The 20,173-nt window shown below is 34.6% G+C and overlaps 1 protein-coding gene across 1 annotated transcript in view; it reads left to right on the plus strand.

The window, feature by feature from the left end:
* Nucleotides 1–20,173, plus strand: part of RIMS1 (regulating synaptic membrane exocytosis 1) — an 851,235-nt gene that overhangs the window by 567,139 nt on the left and 263,923 nt on the right. The window contains exon 10 of the mRNA XM_057303964.1: nt 11,849–12,062. Within this exon, the coding sequence (XP_057159947.1) occupies nt 11,849–12,062 (214 nt within the window). The remainder of the gene's footprint in view (nt 1–11,848; nt 12,063–20,173) is intronic.

A 20,173-nucleotide genomic window follows, 5' to 3' on the forward strand; every position in this document is an offset into this window, starting at 1 on the left:
ATGTATTTAATATTGATCAATTTCATATTTATGATGCAGACGGTATCAACATTGCCTATTAGATTATTGTCTTAAAAACTAACTTCATTTCTTTCTAAAATTTCATTCCTACTTGGTATACTACTTTATAGTTTCTGTTCTTTTCACTTGATTTTCTTTTCTTGAACTGTGCTGTGAGTGAGATAACCTGCTTGTGAAAGTATTAAAACGACTCCCTCCTGTGCCAGATTTTCAGTTTTAGACCTCTGACAGATCTCGAATGTTAGAAAGCAGTGCTATTGTTCCATAATTTAGAAGCCATCTATCGAGGCCCAACACACCAAGCTTCTTCACGTGCAGGGCCTCGCGGCACCCAGGAGCACAGTGAAGGTGCATTTTGGGAGATGAAGTGGAACAAAAATTTAAATGTGTGCTAGTGGGCCTCCGTGTCCTGAGATGCCTTCCTTTAATGCTTACTCAGGAGTGGCCTCCTATGGTAAATTGAAAACGGAATTAAAAATAAATGCTTGACTGAAGTAACAGGCTATAACACACTAATAGCTAATCATCAGCTATGCTCTTATTTTTCCTAAGTGTCATCCCTCAGTGCTTTCAGAACACTGTTGGATGCTGATTGGATGAACTACATCTTTAGCAGTGCTAAATGGAAGACCAAAAAAAAAAAAAAAAAAAAAAAGAAGAAGAAAAAGAAGAAGAAAAATATCTGACAAAACCTTCAATATATAATTTTTTAAAGGACACATAGAATGAGGGTCCTCCCCAAAAGAGCAGAAATTCCAACACTGTATAAATTTTTTTTGTTCTTTTTCAGTGACCTCCGAAAACACATTTTTTTCTAATAAGTTACCCCCTGCTGATTCAACCAATTTTATTTAGCACATTAGATATTTTAAAGAAAATTAGCTTAAATAACTATTTAAGAACTCAGGGTAAAAATTAAAATCTTTAGTGCCATCTGCTGGACATTTGTAATAAGTAAAAATTATACTCCTGTTAACACTACAGACTAAAAATGGTTTTAGACACAAACTGAAAAATTATTTTTTCAACTGTAGTAATTTTAAAAATTATTCAGTAATATCTGAGGTAAATTTATGAATTACTGAAATGTTTATGAAATACATAGTACTATATATAAATATAACTATATATATTATTATTATAGCCTTTTTTTACAGTGAACACTTTTTATAGACTTTATTTTTAGAGCAGTTTTAGGCTCACAGCTCAATTAAGAGAAGGATTTCCTATATACCCACTGCCCCCACACATGCACAGCCTCTCCTGTTATCAACCCCCCCCCCCAAGGGGTACATTTGCTACAATTGACATTTGCTATAATTGAACCTACACTGACACATTGTTACCACCCAAAGTCACGACCCCATTAAGGTTCATTCCTGGTGTTGCACATTCCACATTTGTCCTGGTTTGGACAAATGTGTAATGGCACATATCCACCACAGTAGTATCTTACAGAGTAGTTTCATTGCCCTAAAAATCCTCTGTGCCTCATTTATTGATCCCTCCCTCCCCCTAACTCCTATTATGATCACTTAAAAAGCGTAGAAATGCTAATAAGTACATATCTGTGATTTATAATATTGTAAGTTTTTAAAAATGGTGAACATCAAATTAAATTATATGGCAATATTTAAAAATTTTGCAGCATATTCTTTATAGATTGTCTCTCAAATTTTGCACTTATGATTAAAATTTATGTGATGAAGATTAATTTTATCAAGTGTGATGAAAGATGTATGAAAAAAAAAGCCTTCATTTTCCAATTTAACCTTAATGTAGGCATCTCTACTATGTTATAGTCCCCAGATAATATATACCAGGATCACCTGGGTTGACCTTTAAAAGGACAGGGTCCTGGAATTTATGCCAAGTCTACTGAATCAGAAGCCCCGTAGGTTAGTCCCAGCACGTGCCTCTTAACAAAGCCCCTTAGATAATTTTGATGCAATTTAAGAACACCAAGTAAACATCCTTCACAAATCAACTTTTCATGCCTTTAGCTATATTCAAATGAGTATTCTGAAGATAAGAAAGTGTAGTGGAAAGTTGAAAGTAGAGGACGTAATTATCACAAACCGGTTTTACAACCTTATGTAAGTAACTTAAAGTAATGGGTCTAAGTTTTCTCATTTACAAAATGAGAAAATTGTGCACAGTGATTTTCAAAGTCCCTCGTCCTCTGTCTCTTATTTTCCTAAATATTTCCATTTAAAATTAGGTTTTGGAATCTTTCCTTTATCTTTTCTCATTCTGAGAATAGAGTTTGAATGATTCCAAAGTAATGAACCCCAAGTCCTAGCAAAGAAGTAGGGGGCTTTGGATTCAAGCTTGTACAACTTGGTTTCTTAAATTTCGGAAATGATTCACAAGGATTGAAGGAGAAAATAAAAGTGAAATTCCAAAGGAAGCTAACATGGTCATATGGAGAAATAGTGTGTCATATTCCTACAGATTGGTGTTAAGTGAAAAATGAGCTTAAGTAAATTGCGATTAACAAATTATTGATAAGTTAAAATTTTATAATATTTGGTAAGGGTTCAAGTTGCATTAGGATGTTCAAGGCTGAAAGGAAGACACTGTTGTAAAAGTGAGTTCACCTGTATTACACAAATTTGCAATTACAATCAGTTCCTTTTGAAGAATATTTGATATATATGTTAAAAACCTGTAAGCAACTTGTATTTAAAATAAGAGTATGTGTGAGGCACTGGGTGGCTCAGTCGGTTAAGCATCTGCCTTCAGCTCAGGTCGTGATCCCAAAGTCCTGGGATAGAGCCCTGTGTCAGGCTCTCTACTCAGCAAGGAGCCTGTTTCTCCCTCTCCCTCTGTCCCTACCCTTCCCTGCACCCACTTGTGTGCTTTCTCTCTCTCAAATAAATAAATAAATAAAATCTTTAAAAAAATTAAATAATATATGTATAATATAATCTGAAAAACCACAAAAATACATCAACACATTTTAACCAAGACTAATTGTTCCCCCAAGCAACAAAAAACTATTTAGTCAATAATAGCCAATCATAAACCTTCGTTAATTTTGTGCACAGAGTCTAGAAGGTTACATTTTGTTAAAACAAACCAAGTTTTATGTTTATGATCAAATTATATTAGGCTCTGAAAAGAAAAAATCAGTCTCTAATGTGGGCACATGATCCCCATGTACAAAAGAAAAAGACCATTTTCTGAAATTTATCAAAAAGCCTTGAATAAAGTAATAAAATAAGTAAAACTCAGTATCCTCTTATGTTGTATGTTGTTTTCTTTGTACCCCCTAGAGACTCAAGCAGTTGGAGCTCAATAAATGTTTGTCCAATTGATGTTTGTAAGTCTAGCAAGTACTGTGTTTGATACAATGGTAGGTATACGATATTTGAGAAGTGCTTGTGAGAGATGTTTAATAAGTAAGTGGGAGCAAAGGGAGACTCACCCCAGGATGAAGACCTGGACAATATCTCACAGATGCTATTTTAGCAGTGGGTTGACATAATCGGTTTGCTTTGTTAGGAAGATCATTCAGACCATATGAAAGATGCACTAGAGTGGGGAAATCCACTGGCCAGAGCCTAGTTTAAAAAGTTGACAAAATAATCCACGTGAAGAATAGTGAGAGTCTTCACCACAGATGGTAAATTTGTGCTATGCATCTTACCACTACAAAAAGGTTTTTTGGCTTGTTTTTTATATATGTGCTTTGTATGTGAGTCTGAGTTTTACTTTGATTTGCTTTTCTTGCAGCCTTTTTATAAGGTGCAATAGACGGGACAGCTACATATATGTAACTTTCTTAGGGGACTACATTTATCGCAAGAAATTTCCTGGTGGAGGCAAAATGCTCCCCAGTGTTCACTAAGTGTGTGTTCAGTATATGAAAAAAGAGAGAGAACGAGAGAAGATATCTTAGGAAGTCCTTGACTCAGGTATTGCTCACTTCATGCGCAATGGAAGGAATTAAGAAATTTGACATGAATCAGAGAATTGTAGCTGAAGTGGAAGACTGACTCTTACAGCATATGTCCCAGGGTCCTTCTAGGAAGTTCATGGAGAAGCCAGAAATCTCAAAACTAAATTTCACAGAGTCTCTTGCATCTAGGGTTCCTGATATGATTTAGGTTCCAGCAGTCAGATGTATGAGATGAATTGAAACTCAGCTGAACGGAGGGCCAAGCGCAGCATGCGGGGCAACCATTTTGCTGGCTTCTCTGGCAGGCCCAGAGTGGCTGTCGTGATGCTTTCCAGGTCGGAATGCATCAGCTGACGTGGTGGGATCCTAACACCAGCAATCTGGGCAATTTCTGAGCCTGCAACTTCCTGATTGAGCTGGTCTTTTGTTTTAGGGATCCTTCTTGGAGATCAGGCTGAGAACCTGCTTCTGTCCCCTTCCAGCAATTTTGTAGCACCAAATTCCGTAATTTCATCTTTTTGCTTAAAAGACCGTGATGTTCTCAACTCAACCCTAACACAAGGCACTATTATTTCTGAGCATCATTACAAAAAATTCGTCACCACTGGAATGCAGTGGAATTTTACTGCTCCTCTGTTACAGAGTAGAATCAGACAGTTTTATTAAGAAGCGGACAACTGTGTTTGGGGGCTGAGAAACCATTTTTTAACTGCACATATGTCTTCACAATCAGTTACGTGTCATTATTGGGCTGTCATTCATTAGAACATATAAATTGGGTGCTTATTTGCTGATAAGACACTAAAAGATAATAAAAGATAAGACACTAAAAGACACTTATTTGCAAAGACACTAAAAGATAATTTAATTTCAGCTTCCATCTTTGAGAAGTTTGAGAGCTTTCACAGCTGTGTAGTTATTATCTTAGCGTGCTTTCCTCTTTCTTTGCTTTAGTGGTGCTACTAACATTACCACGTACCATACTTTTAGTATTCAGAAAATAGTCCAAGTTGTAAATCACCTAGGAAAATGTTTTTGACTAGCTACACCAAAGAAATCTCCCTGAATATTTTACCCAGAACTGTTACTCTGTATGGAACAATCTACTTCCATTCCTTGTCACTTGGTATATATTGCCATAAACTGTTAAATTATGTTTATATATAACTTACTTCCTAAGTAGACTGTACCCTCCTTGGAATAAAGAACTGTGCTTTAGAGTTGAGGTTAGTGTGAATTTTTTGACAATAGAGTGTGAGGCTGAAAATCTTTAAAAAGCAAGCCTCCAACCTACTGGCTAGCAAAATGTTTCATTTCCTTCATTGTCAGGTCTTTCTCCTGGACACCCCCAGGGCTACTGGAGGTGCTTAACCAATCTCACCTTCTCAGAAGAACTCTCCTGGCTTTTATCTCCATGTCACTAACTTCATGAGGCCTTTATTGTACTCTGTTTTATGTGTCCTGTTCCAAGGTTGGGAAGGAACACATAGGCCATCCTCACTGTTTTCAGTACTCATGCCTTCTCCGCATTGTATGCACATCCCAAAGCAGTTCTCCATTTCAGACTGCTATGCGTAGATTACCCTAGTCTCTGCCCTCACTTCATCTTTGGGAAAGCCCTTACCTTCCTTCCTTCCTGCCACTTAGGCTCTTGAAATTTCAAAGCACTAGCACCCAACCCCTCCTAGTCTAGGCAAATCTAGCCTAGACTTTGAAAAGAATAGCCAGGAAGAAAGGTGTGATTGTCTTCTAGCTTCTGACCACTTTGGGGATGGAGGAAGGAAAAATGCAAAGTAGAAATAGCTGAGGTACTATGCCAGTTACAAAGATTTCTCTGCATTCTACCATTACGATCATTTAGCATCTTGCTATGTACCTTATTTACAGTAAGTGATCGACAAATACTTATTAGGTGAGCATGTCATTAGTAATTATCTGTTTAAATTATTTCACATTTATAGAATAATGTTTTTAGACATTTAGAGAATGATATTTAGATTTTTAGGCATTCGTCTTTATTTCCTTCAAATATGTGCCATTAATCACCCAAACAACTTGTTTACAACTGGAATCTTGGAATTTCTTGAGTTGAGTGCACAGATATTAAAATAATGCAATGATTATTACATAGTGAAACAATGGGGAAAAAATTCCATCCTGGGAGAAAACCAAGGTTTCTGTATCAGTGCTTTTCTTTTGATAGTATTACATATTTCATAACACTCCATTTTCTATCTAGATAATTTAAATCTGAGATTTGTGATCATATGTATTTTCAACCTTACCAGTCAATAAAAATACAGTGTTAATTCTAAAATTAAAATATACAATTAAATTTCATAAAAAAAGATTTTGCATTTGCAGTCCTGCATTTACTGACATTTACTGGCATTTATAATACTGTATAATAAAATATGTATTTCCATTTATTATTCATAATAGAACACTGTCACATATTTGATATGGTTTAAAGCATTAAAACATCAGATACAAAAAATAAAAATGCTGTTTATAGTTTCACTACCAATATCCTGATTCCAAAAGCAAAATTTATTATGAGGACCACATCTTGACAGAGTGAGATATCAGAGTAATGTAAGGGGAGTACGAATTGAGAAGAGGGCATTAAGGTTGATTTTTAAGAGACAGTTTAGTAGAACACTGCAGAAGGTTACCAAGTAAGTAGATTTTGAAGAAGTGAGAGTAATAAATGCCATACCTTCCTCCTTCCCTTCCTTCCTCCCTGCCTTCTTTCCATCCTTTTTTCCTTTTGTAGTGTCTTCTGACAAAAAGGAACACAGTGGGAAAATAAGTTAGAGAGGTTGATAGGGACTTTGGTTGGACTTTTTTTCTCAGTGAAGAATAAGGGAGTCCCACCTGTAAGGAGAGGAAGAAGCCTATGAAGAAAGAGAGTTGAAGATGCAAGAGAGTTCTGGGCTGAGAAACAGCATTTTTTTTTCCCGCTCTTAATTCTCTCCTTATGGGAATGTCCAAACTAGTAATAGAAACATGGACTATTAGCCGAAACCAGGAAGGAATTTTAAATACACATGAGAGAGTCCAGATGTGTACACGCCACCAAGGGAGAGCTTCCAGGAGGATCTGAGTCCTGGTAGAGTTTGGAGTGAATGGCCTCACGAGCTGTGGGGTGAAGCACTTGTCACAGAGCTGCCCCAGGCCACTTAGGTACAACCCTCTGGGAGAACACTGTCCCCTGGCAATTGTCATCCTTACGAGCTATTCTGAAGGCTGGATTTTTCTTCCACTGGAAGAGAGACTGGCAGAGAACTTCCCCCTAAAATGTCCCATAGAGGAAATGAGAACCTAGAGACCTCACCATCATACCTCAATTGAGAAGCCTTATCTTACCAACCTTCTTGCCATGGACTACTGGAGAAAGATATGTTGCTGCCTGCCCACCTGTCGTGGCCAGGGAAACCCCACGGCCTAAGCTGCACAAGCACTTAGGGAACCAACATTGGGTTCATAAATCATCAAAGTAGTATTTTGAGTCTTTCAGGAGAACACAGGAGCTTGAAGTCAATTTGAGAAAAGAGTTTGGGAATAAATACTATTAAGGAGTTGAAAACCGAATGAAAGTATTACTGAGTAGAATTAAAAGGTCTGTGGAAGTTTCTTGGCCTGAATTCATCAGCATAACTCTGGCTTTTCCATAGTCAGCTTTTGTTCATGTACCATCAATTAGTCATGACCAAAAACTGACATTTCCTGATAGTTAACACTTTCCTGCATCCAGAAACATTTTCATTTGCAAGTGTCCTGCTTTATGTGGGCCCAGTATAAGACCTGAAGTATGTGAATTTACCATGATATATTCAGGTGGAAAGGAAAAGCAAAGCCCTAGACGAAAATTAGTTTCCTCATCAATAAAATGGGAATTTACTTCATAAATTTATCATGCAGTTAAACATATGTATTTCTTCTTTAAACTAATTAGGAGGCATAAATGGTCAACTCTTGCATATTTTAATGTTGTCATATATATTCTATTTTTTTTTGATTCTTTACAGCACTCATTTGTTATTTAATATTTGATGAGATATTACTGAATTTTTCCTTTTTTAATATGAAATATTTCATACATACAAAATCACGTTATATAATATACATGTAAAGTACAAAGAAAAAGAATAAAACATACAATATGAACCCACCACTCAGCTTAAGAAATAAAACATTTTCAGTACTGTTGAGGCCGAAAGCTTGAAAAATTTCATATCTGCGTGAAAAAAATGTTTTCTTCCACTGAACAAAATAAATATGTATGAACAAGTATTATACTCAATAAGCTTAACATGTTTATCCTACTGGACAGATATATACGTATACATATGTAAAGTTGCTAATTATGTTGTCCAGGTATCCTCTATCATTTATTTTTGGCCTGTTCGGCCTATCAATTACAGAGAGTGAGGTCAGTAAAACTATCCTACTATGAAGGTGGACTTCTTTATCTGAGTAACTTTATCATTTTTTGGCTTTATATGTTATCATATGCAGTTAAGTTTAGAATTGTTATGTACAAAATGAACTGAATACTTTTTAAGTAATAGATTACCCTTTTTATCTTTAATAATGCTTTTTGCCATAAATATAATCCCAGTTTTGTTATTGTTGTCCTTAGTCTTTCATGGGGATATATTGTTTCATTCTTTTATTTCGAACATCCTTTATAGTTTAGGTATTTCTCTTCTAAACCTCACTTAGCTAAATTTAAAAAATCTGACATGTTGAATTTTGTCTTTTAATGATGCTGTAGTCCATTACACATACCGTGTGCCTCCTCAAGTGTTGGATTGTTTCTACCATCGTGTGCCATAATTTCTAATTGTCCGGCTTCATCTGGGGTTATAGTTTGTTTCAATTCCTGTCTTCTGTGGATTGACTATTCCCTCATTCCATGTTTTTCCCTCTACTGGTTTGGATATTACACACTCTATTTCAATTACTTCTGGTGGATACCTAACTACAATGTTATTTGTTCACTTGTATAAAAGTTAAAACTGAAGTTCTTGGTCCCAGAGCCCCAGCACATGTCCCAAGGACAGTGGTCTGCTTCAGAGCTTCACTCCTATTTCATTTTTCTCCTTTGAGGAGCTCCACACTTTTTCCCCAACTCAAACAGGAATTAAAAGTGATTCTTTTATATATTTTATCCAGTATTTTTGGCATTTTGTGGCAGTAAGATTTTTCAGGATATATAGTCCTTGGTGTAAACTTGTTTGTTTTTTTCTCTAAATGGACTAGGAAAAAAATATTTGTGTATGACTTTTCCAGTTAGCAAGTACATATTGGCTATTAATAAGGAAGTGTATGTCTTAACTATCTTGCTAAACTATGCATTTCTAATGCTATTTACTGTTTGGTAGAAGAAAGATGTCATGTACAAAATACTAATAGTATATGGTTAAATATACTATGAGTGACCAAATAAAATGCTATGAGTCGTAGCAGAGTACGTTTTCATCTCAGTGTTCAGTGCCCTGCACATGTGTATTGTATAAAAAGCCCCTTTTGAATGGGACCTATAGGATGGACAAAAGTCCTTTATGTTTGAATTTTTAAAGAACAATGGATTTTCAAACAATTATACCTCAGTATAAAGCATATACTAAATCAGGAGCTGACAGACTGGTCCACAGGCTCAATCTGGCCTACTTTCTGTTTTGGTAATAAAGTTTTATCGGAACATAGCCACGCTTATTATTCTTATTATTTACATATTATCTATACTACTTTCATTCTACAATAGAGTTGACTGCTGCAAAAGAGACTATATGGCCCACAAGGTCTAACATATTTACAGTCTGGCCTTTTCCTTGCCAATTCCCATACTAAATCATATGCTGTATCGCAAAGTTTATAGGGAAACTTTTTCCTTAGCCTAGCTCTCTCACTTATATTTACTTAGATATATTTGATTTGCTGGTTCTCACAATAAATATTTACTCATGCACTCCCTCTATGCTTAGAGTTTATATCTGTTTCTTTGATTAGAGATATTTCCTTACTCCCACTCCTTAATAATTATTTTCTTTAATAAAAGCCTTAAGATTTCCAATGCTATTTTGTAAGGTTGCTTCTGAAATAATAGATATCCACAGTTGTTTTCTACCAACTTGAGCCTAGATTGGTGGTGCTTAAAGCATAAAAAATTTAATGTACCAAATAACTCCACTCTTTAAGTCAATCAGGTATTCTTGCATTCATTAAATATCACTATGTCTTTCTATGAACTGAAATTAGCTAGCCTTTAAATTGGGAAGGGCTTCAGATTCTAAACTACTTTATTTCCTAGTGCAAGTACATTTGCTTTAATTATGGGAATTTAATAGAAGAAGTATCAGTTGGCAAAGCAGGAAAGGGATTTGAGAATTTTTAAAGTAATTGTTAAAATTCTGCTCAAGAGCTGTTGACATTAAAAGAAAAATATAATGAAATCCCAGTACTTCAAACACTACAGTCCTTACACCTAACTTACTTGATTCTGTTTCCAGGGAGGACCAGGTCCCACAGTTATCTCAGGTGTAGAGAATCAAGCTAACTGCCCATATTAACAATAGCATGTGTGTACTCTGTGTCCTAGGGAATAGTCACATCCCACACGCTTGCTCAGGTACACAGGTGATTTTCCAGGAGTCTCTCCTTTGTTGTAATGGCCAATGGCTGTTGGCTAGGCCTGGGACAACTCTGTCAGTTCTCATTTATGAAACTAAGGCATCCTTTCACTGGCGATTCACTGGGTGTCATAGTGTTCTGTACAGAGCAGCCAACAGTTTCTATTTGTAGCAGTTTAAAATTGAGGGATTTGGGGCTGATGGGAGGGGAGGAGACTCGAATCATATCAAGTGTGATCATTCTTATGGTAAATGGTTTGCCTCAACAACTTTGGTTGCATTCATTAACTAAAGAGTGGCAGCAGCTCTCATACATATAACCTGAGAGAGATCAAGCGAAGTTGTGGTATGTAAAAATCTAAATATTTGTAAGGTGTGGTTTAGAACTTTTCATGTGACATGGAAAGACTAGTGAGCTCAATTATAATGTATAAGGTAACATTTTACATTCTGTATGAAATCAGACACTTGATATTGAATATATAAATAGTCTCCAAGAATAGGGGTAAAGGAAGATACTTTGTGGAAGACACATTGCATAGCATTGTAGTTTAAAACAGTATTTTTCCAGGTATACACCATGCTCAAATAGTGGGCCACGGAATCAAGTGACTGTGACAAACTTTTTTTTTAAGATTTTATTTATTTATTTTGAGACAGAGACAGAGAGAGAGCACGAGTGGGGAGGAGAGGGAGAGGCAGGCTCCCCACTGAGCAGGGAGCCTGATGAGGGGCTCGATCCCAGGACCCCAGGATCATGACCTGAGCTGAAGGCAGACACTTAACCGATCGAGCCACCGAGGCACCCTGGCAAACTTTTTCTTTTAAACTGTAATCAGTATTAAACTTAAAATAGACTGAGATAGAATATACCAGAGTACATCATATATAGTTAGGCTAAATATTTTCTATAACTTTTGCTTCAGTTGTATACATACATGAGGGTGATTGTAAAGTGTCGAGTTCCATAGTCCAAACACTTTGAAAGCTGCTTGTCTAAAAGAAGCAGAGGCATGGAGTGGATACGTGAATCCCACTGTTGGGACTAGAACAGTGATTATATAAAGTCTATTTATATATGGTTCATTGCTAGTAAGCAAAATCGGGACTAATGGAATACATGTGAATACATTTTTTACCACTGGCGGTAAGATTAGTGGGAAAAATTGTTTTGTGTGTTTTGATTTAGTTCAAAGAGCCGTATTGCTGTTCTGTTAGGAAAAATTGTTTTTGTTTTTGTCTTCTGTCCTTTACTTAGTTTGCTACCATTTTCCCTTTTGCCCAGGAGATTGCATCAACAATTTGAAAGCTATAAAGAACAAGTGAGAAAAATAGGGGAAGAAGCACGGCGTTACCAGGGAGAGCACAAAGATGATGCCCCGACTTGTGGAATCTGTCATAAGACAAAGTTTGCTGACGGGTGTGGCCATCTCTGCTCCTACTGCCGCACCAAGTTCTGCGCCCGCTGTGGAGGCCGCGTGTCCCTGCGATCCAACAACGTGAGTGTTCCCTGAGTCACTCTGATTGTGGGTAAAAAGCAGAAAACACATGCATGTTAGAAAGTAGACCTGGGCACAGATGTACCCATTAATGTGCCCTTTTCCCATTTTCTTTATTTTTCATAAGGTTCATAGTAGTGGAGTAGTGATGAAAATAATTCATAAAAAAGTACTTTGCATGTGGATCTTAATAAATTTACGATTCCCATTCAAAACCAACAGATTATCTGTGGGAGTAAATTTATTTTCTGAAGAATGTAGTAGATGCAGATTTAGTATCATGAATTATGAAACTCTTGCAAGTTGTTATGGCCGATTCTTGTAAAAAGGGAAGTTTCTGCAACAGTTGTTTCAGACTGAATGAAGGTAAAACATAAGGTAAACTGTGTGGCATTAAATTTAACCCAAGATAAGATATATAAAGCCATGATTAGTTTCTGTGAGAGTAATTTCCTATTTGTTGTCATGGTAAAGTAATGTAGTGCTAAGTTTCTCTCATGGAAATTATTTGGATATTTAAAGAGTATGTCAAAAAATGATTTTTTAGATTTGGGGATTTTTGCACTCATTTTCTTCTCTGTGAGGTGTAGTCTCACCTGATGCAGTTTCCTTGTTTGGCTTAAATAATAGCCGGTCTTCTGTTATGCCAGTGCTTTAAATATATACAGTTTTTGAGGCACTGAGATGCTCATTTAAGAGGACTAAATATGATGATTTGTGAAGTACTAGATAAATTCCAGTAGTTTAGAATACATTTTAATGTACTTCATGATATTCCCTATCTTAGTATGATAGAATTATTTATAGGGATGTCTGGGTGAGCTTTCTTTGATATAGGTCTGCAGTGTAATACAGAACACTTAAAATTATCATATACTTAAAGAATTCCCAGTGTTTCTCTAAATAATTTCATATATTAATTAATCATGTATGCAATTTAACATAGTACAAAGTTATATTTAAAAATAACATGAAAGCTTTAAGCGCTCTTGATATTTTCCTAATTGAGAAAATCACGGTTAAAATCAAAATCAATCTCCCTATCAATATTGTATTCATTGGTAGTGTATTTGAATTGCAAGCAGGGCATTCTAAAAACCTCTTCTAGTGGAATTAAGATATTCAGTAAAATAGATATCTTTTAAGGTGAGCCCACTATTATCTTTGTGGCCTTGGGAAGATAATTAACTTCTCTGAACAACAGCTTCTTTATCTATGAAACTGGATAGTAATAATTACTGTCTATGATTATTATGATAATTAAAATCTAGGTCTTTATGATATATATTTAATTTTTCTTTAAGTGCCATTCTGATGACCAAATAAGTTTTCCTCTTTTCCTGCTAAAAGTTTTTTAGTAAGTTATCGTATGTGATGCTAAAGCCTTTTTAAAACTACCTTGGCTTAAAAGAGCATCTGCCACGTAAAAAGGTGCACAAGACCTATTTGTTAATTTTCCCTTCTTTGGTGTTCTTAAATGCACTATTTTGAGATGAGTTCTCACAGATGAGACCTGAGAATGATAGTCAAAATATTTAACAAACCATATGGCCTAGGGGTACTGTCCAGTCTGAAAGGTGCGGGTGGTAAGGACTAATGTGCAAATCAGCAGAGTGGAAATGCTGACTCAGCACCTCTAGTGGCATGTTTTTAACTTTCCACCATAGGTTTGCGGAAAGCCAATAACAATACAGTTAACTATTGATATATTTAAAGTACTTGGGTTAAACTCATGTTTAAAGGACATTGAGCTAAGAGGTACCTCTGCTTTGGAGTTGACATCCAAGCCTAATTTAGTCTATCCGTCTTTACGAAACCCATCCAATTTGAAAAAATGTTCAGAAGAACAAAATAATAGAAAGCACTGCTTTAATCTTGGGCATAAGTCAAAAATACTGTATGACTATATTGTATTGGTTTTTCTTATAATATTGTAAATGTTGAAATGTATCTTACAAATAAATGTTGCTTGTGGAATAATTTATGGCTACAATAGTTAACATCTTTTTTCCTTATTTTTATTTCTTACAAATATTTCCCATTCTTAGATTTTCCAAATTGTAACTATAAATATTTTAACAGTAATTTGATAAAATTATTCACATAATTTTATGCATTTTAATAAAATGTCTTCTTAGTAATGGGAAGACTAAATATAATGGTGAATTAGGATTTCTTTCTGAATAATGTTTTAGATAAAGATGTAATAATCCAGGTTCTAAAAATTTTGGAAATTATAGTACCCAATTTTTGTATTTACCATAGCGGGAACTGCATATGTGCATTCTCAATGGAAGCTTGAACAATGAGTATTTTGGGGAAGAGTATAAACATTTGCTCTGTAAAATACTTGTGTTTTAACACTTTAAAAATAATACAGGATTGTTTTCTTAAAATCTGTTTATTAACATATGCCTTATTTTTGTTTTTCTCTTCTTCTTTTTCCTCTCTTTTTACTCTGCTTCCTTGGATGCTTTCCCAAAGGAGGACAAAGTGGTTAGAATCCATGCTTTCTTTTCTATCATTTGTTACTATACTGCTGTGAACTTTATTAAGTGAATGTTTCACCTAGTCTTGTTAGTCACTATAATTTCACAAAGAAATCATATGCTAGGAAAAGGTCATTCCCAGTTCTCATGGAAAAATAAATAAATAAAATGAACATCTAGAGGCATTACAGAGTTTTATATTAATAGGCAAAGTCTGGGTAGTTTGAGTTCATGGGAACAGTGATATTTTAATAGAATTTAAATCATTATGAACTAATTTGTCCTCTCAGCTTTCTGAGTTTTGATGATGATTTCATCTGCAATAAGGAATAAACTAAATGGAAAAATAAACTCCAATAGGTTGTACCTTTGTCCTCACTCAGTAGCTGCATAGGCAGGTGATTTGAAATTTTATAGCGGAAGGAATTGAATGTACTGATTTAGTGGCAAGAATGAATCAAATTAAGATCAAAAGCTCAAAAAAAAAAAAACATTTTTCTATGGAACACAAGTGGCAGAGTTGTCCTATTGAACCACATTTTGCCCTTTTTTCCTCTCTCATGCATAGAAATCACTCCGTAGGGTGGCGAAAGGTCACTTTCACTCTTACCAGCTACAGAAACCACAGAGGCTGAAATTAACGAAGATAGGATCCAAGCGGAACCTTCAGTCAACCTGTCTTCTGTATACAAAATACATGGTTTCATTTGGTGTAAATTACAATTTCCCCAAAGCTCATTAATTTCCCAATATGAGACTGAGGCAATGAGTATTTTGGGTTCAATATATCAACTCAGCTGCCTTTGTTCAACTGTTTTAAAGTTTAAATGATGTACTGTAGTGCATACATAGCAAGCATGACATGAAACTGAACAGTAATCTTTTTAATCTTGGTGCTAATATATGTTCATCACTGTTTTCTATGAGAAAGAAATCAGGTTGAAAATTATAAAAGATAGTTTGTTTTCACTAAATGTGTTTGCCTGTACCATTGGTGGCATCTGAGATCATCTTAGGGGCTATTATTTAAATGCATTAATGTACTGTATTAGAAAAAATATAGAACTAGAATATCACACCTTTGGTTTCATGAATATTACTTTGAGTGAGGCTGCATTTGAAATGTAGATAATTTTAAATCCTTTTAAGAATAAACATTTAAGTAAATAATAATGCTGATGCTTTATAGACCTGGTAGTATAAGGCTTCAGGTACTCCTCTAGGGCTGGCCAGACTCATTGTCCCTTTGGCAGCACTTCCCATAATGGCAGCTTATTGGTGCTTATTATGATTACTGACTGTGTAATGGGAATTCAGGTGCATTTTGTGGTTCTCAGGCTAAAAATGGAGTGGAAAGACCTATCAAATACAATCACTTTCAGTTATTTTCTTTATTTTAATTAGAATGCTCATATCTACCACTTATTTTTAAGTACTTTGTCATAATTTCATTAAAACCCTTTTCAGCCTATTGAAGTTGTTCAAGGAATTACCTTTCTAGTCCAAGGAAACTGAAACCAGATTTTGTTTTAGTTGTGCTAAAGAGAATAACTGAAGAGTAAGCAAAGTGCTTGATTGTTGGTGCTTTCCCTATTCCTCTGAGCTCTTTTATTTTTGGTAAAGAAATTATCATTTATAGTTGTGTATGTGTTAGTGTGAGCGGAAAAAAAAAGAGGAATAAGGGTGGATAAAACTTTTCTAAAAGCAATCTACATCTTGATCAATATAACGAATTCTGCTTAGTCTGTTAAATTGGTGAATAAATATGACTAAAATACTAATGTGTATGACATGAAGACCTAAGGATAGCTAACATCTAAATATGTCTTTTATTAAGCCCAGCAAAGGAGTATTAATGATCATATTTTTTGCAGGCTGGCAGTATTTTATTTTAAAACTTCACTCTTAGTCTAAAGCACCTCTCATAATAACTGGAAGGAGTGTGTACTTGCTTATAAGGAAAATGGCTGTCATAATCACTTTGCAATTGATACATGGAATAGCTTATAATAGGAGAGTATTTTATATAAGTGCATACTCTCATAAGTAAGATTATGGTTATTTATTTCACTGAAAGCCCTCTTCCATACCTAAATTTATAGGGCTAGTGCAAAATTCCCCACAGTCTGTTTAAATTTCTTTTGACATTGTTTTCTACTCTCTATTTGGTGCTAGAGTATGGAGTTTAGGTAGCTCCTTTGATAATATGAACACTTCGCTGTTGGTAAATCAGCTTCCTTGAATCCTCCAAATTAAATTCCTTTGGGATATCCTATAAATTTTCATCAGTATTTCGTTTTTGGTTGGGTGAATGGGATTGTTTTACAAATACAGCAATTGAAAATGAGCCTTCCACACTTCTGGTTAATCTTTATTTTCACCAAAAATATCAGGTTTTATAAGTTAGGAGTGTTTTTTAGTAAATGTCAGCAATACCATGAAAAACAGAACCCTACCATTTTCTCATTCTTTCCAAATACAAAAGCTGCACATGCCTACCTTTTAAACATCATGTGTAAAAAAAATGCTTTTATCTATTCAGATACTAATTAACGAGGTACTATGTGTTTACAGAGTCATGATTTTTTATTTTATTTTTATTTTTTTTTCAGAGTCATGATTTTTTAAACTGGCTCCTCATAGCTTTTCATTAACGTTTGTTTTTAGAAATAATGCTAAATGATGTGTTAATGAAGGAAGTACGTTTTTGTAGAAAAAAGCTCATAAAAGGTAGGTATTGGGTAGAATGGGGCAGTGGCAACAGAGTTTGGAACTGGCCTTATTGTAAAGTGCTATCTGTGGGTTAATTGGTTCTTAATAGCATAAAGAACTTTGTCCTCACAGACTCTGGGATCATGGCCTGAGCCGAAGGCAGACACTTAACTACTTACCTGAGCCACCCAGGTACCCCATAAATAAAATCTTAAAAAAAAAAAAATACTATCATCTTAGATAATTCAGAAAGTTGTAAGTTTTTTATGCCAAATTTGTTTTAAGGATTTGTTACAATATTTTTCAAGGGTGTGGAATCTTTCTTTTTTTTTTTTTTTTTTTTTTTAAGTGAGTGTGGAGCCCATCTTGGGGCTTAAACTCAAAATCCTGAGATCAAGACCTGAGTTGAGATCAAGAGTCAGACACTTACCAAATGAGAGGCACCCCATGGGGCATGGAATCTTAATCTCTTCCACTTAACATTACCATTCTGGTAATGTTTGCTAATATTCAATAATCTTGTAATCCTGGTTTTCCTCTACCCCAAAATCATTATTTAATGCACTTATAAAACTTGTTTCAGGAAATTACAATTTCACAAACCAATATTAAATACAGATGTATAGCAGGACAAAGGGAGCTCCACTGGAGTATAGAAAAAAATCGTCCCTTGTAGTATAAAGGAAAAGGGCTGTGGTAGAAACAGCTTTCACAAAGCTAAAGACTAAACCATGGGTGAACTCCCTGGGTTTTGTGAACAGAAGTTGTCAAATATCTTGTTTATATACCTAAGAGTTGAGTTACTGAGTCATTTAATAGCTCTATGATTAACATTTTGAAAAACTGACAAACTGTTTTCCCTAACAGCTGCACAGCAATGCGTACGGGTTCCAGTTTTTCCACACTCATCAATACTTGTTATTCTCTGTTTTGTTTCAGTTTTTTTAAGCCATCATGTTTCATGTGAAGTGATGTGGTATCTCATTGTGCTTTTTATGGAACTATTTTTAAGTGAAAACTATTAAACTGGTTTGATAGCTCCAAAGATTCACTTTGATCATGTAGATTTAGTTTCTTACATAAAAATGCTTCCAAGTTAGCAATTTCTTGAGAAAGTTTTTTCTTAAAAGGCTAGCATATTCAAAGTATTAGAAGCTCACTTTCTTTCTTCTCTAGGGATTCCTTATGTCCCTTATGTTAGAATTATATAAGTACTAATTAATCTGTATGAATCAGAACAGGAGCTCTGTTAAATTGAAGACACCTTAGAATCTAATATCTATCTGTCTAGACCAGCTATCCCTAGGGTACACACAACTAGGAGATTTTTTTTTTTTATTGCCAGTTGAAAGGACTATTTTTTAAATATTCAGAAAGTACTAGCAGTTTCAGCAGATTTACCACTCAGCCATAGGTCCAGAATATTAACACACAAACTGAAGCCCAGGAGGTAAAGGACTCTTCTTTTTTGTGTACAAGATATTTTCTTGAGTGAGGTGAGCTTTTAGTAGCATGTGAACAGATAGACATAAAGACTAAGTAACCACCACCCAACTTTCATTATATCCCTGATGTCTGCCATTCAACAGATTCATGAGCAGATAGATTCCCTATTATTCCTGCTAATAGTGAGGAGTATATTATTAGTCACAAAGCCTATTTTTGTCTGATATCAGTAAAGCCACTCTAGCTCTCTTATGGTTGCATTGTACATGACATCCTTTTAGTTTTATCTACTTTTATCTTTGAATCTAACATGTGTCTCATATTAGTAGCATATACTTAGGTCTTATTTATTTATTTATTTACTTACTTACTCATTTATTTTAAAGAAAGCCTGACAATCCCTGCCTTGTGATTGGATTTTTAATTCATTCATATTTAATATTATTATCAATATGATTGTATTTTTCTCTTATTTTCCTTTTTTTGTATTTCATTGTTTGTTCCTCTGTTCCTCCTTTTTGCTTTCTTCTGCATTAAATGAGTATTTTCTAGTCATGTTTTAATTATTTTAGTGAATTTTTTCCAATACATTTTCTGAGTTATTTTCTTTGTGGCTCTAGGGTTTCCAAAATACATCCTAACTTATATGAATCTACTTTCACACTACCTTAATTACAGCAAGAGATATAAATATTAATTCTATATTGCTCTATTCCCCTTTCCCCTTTTTTTGTGCTATTATTTTAATAAATTTATGTCTATATATGTTAAAATGCAATAATATGTTTTTGTAATTATTACTTTATATAATTACATAATCTTATATATTTTAATGGAGCTGAGAGAAGAAATAAGAGCAAGTATATATTTATAGGCTTTGTTATATAATATTCTTATTTACTATTTTTGATTTTCTTCATTTCTTCCTGTGGATTCAAGTTACCATATGGTGTCCTTTCTTACTTCAATGCAACATTGCTTTCACCCACTTCCTTTGTGCTGTTATTGCCAAGTATATTTGATTTCCATATGTTGCAGGTTTAACAATGCTAGTATATTAATATTGTTTTATACTATTTTTAAAATCACTTAAGATAAAGAAGAAATACAAATTAATACTTTTATAATTACCTATAAAATTTTATTTACCAGTTTTTTTGTTTTTTCATGTGAGTTCATATTATTGTGTACTGTCAATTCCAGCTTTAAGAATTTCCTTTAGTATTTCTTTAAAGTGACTCTTCCGGCAATGAATTCTATCAGCTTTTGTTTATCTAGGAATGCCTTTGTTTCACCTTCAGTTTTTGAAAGTTAGTTTTGCTGGATGTAAGATTCTTGGTTGACAGCTTCTTAAACTTCTTTCAGCACTTCAAATATATCATCCCACTGCCTTAGACCTCCATTGTTCTGATTGGAAGTCAGTTGTTAATCTTATTAAGTGTTTCTTGTACATGACCAGCTATT

The sequence above is a fragment of the Ursus arctos genome, unplaced genomic scaffold, assembly GCF_023065955.2.
Source record: "Ursus arctos isolate Adak ecotype North America unplaced genomic scaffold, UrsArc2.0 scaffold_29, whole genome shotgun sequence".
Taxonomy (NCBI): Eukaryota; Metazoa; Chordata; class Mammalia; order Carnivora; family Ursidae; genus Ursus; species Ursus arctos.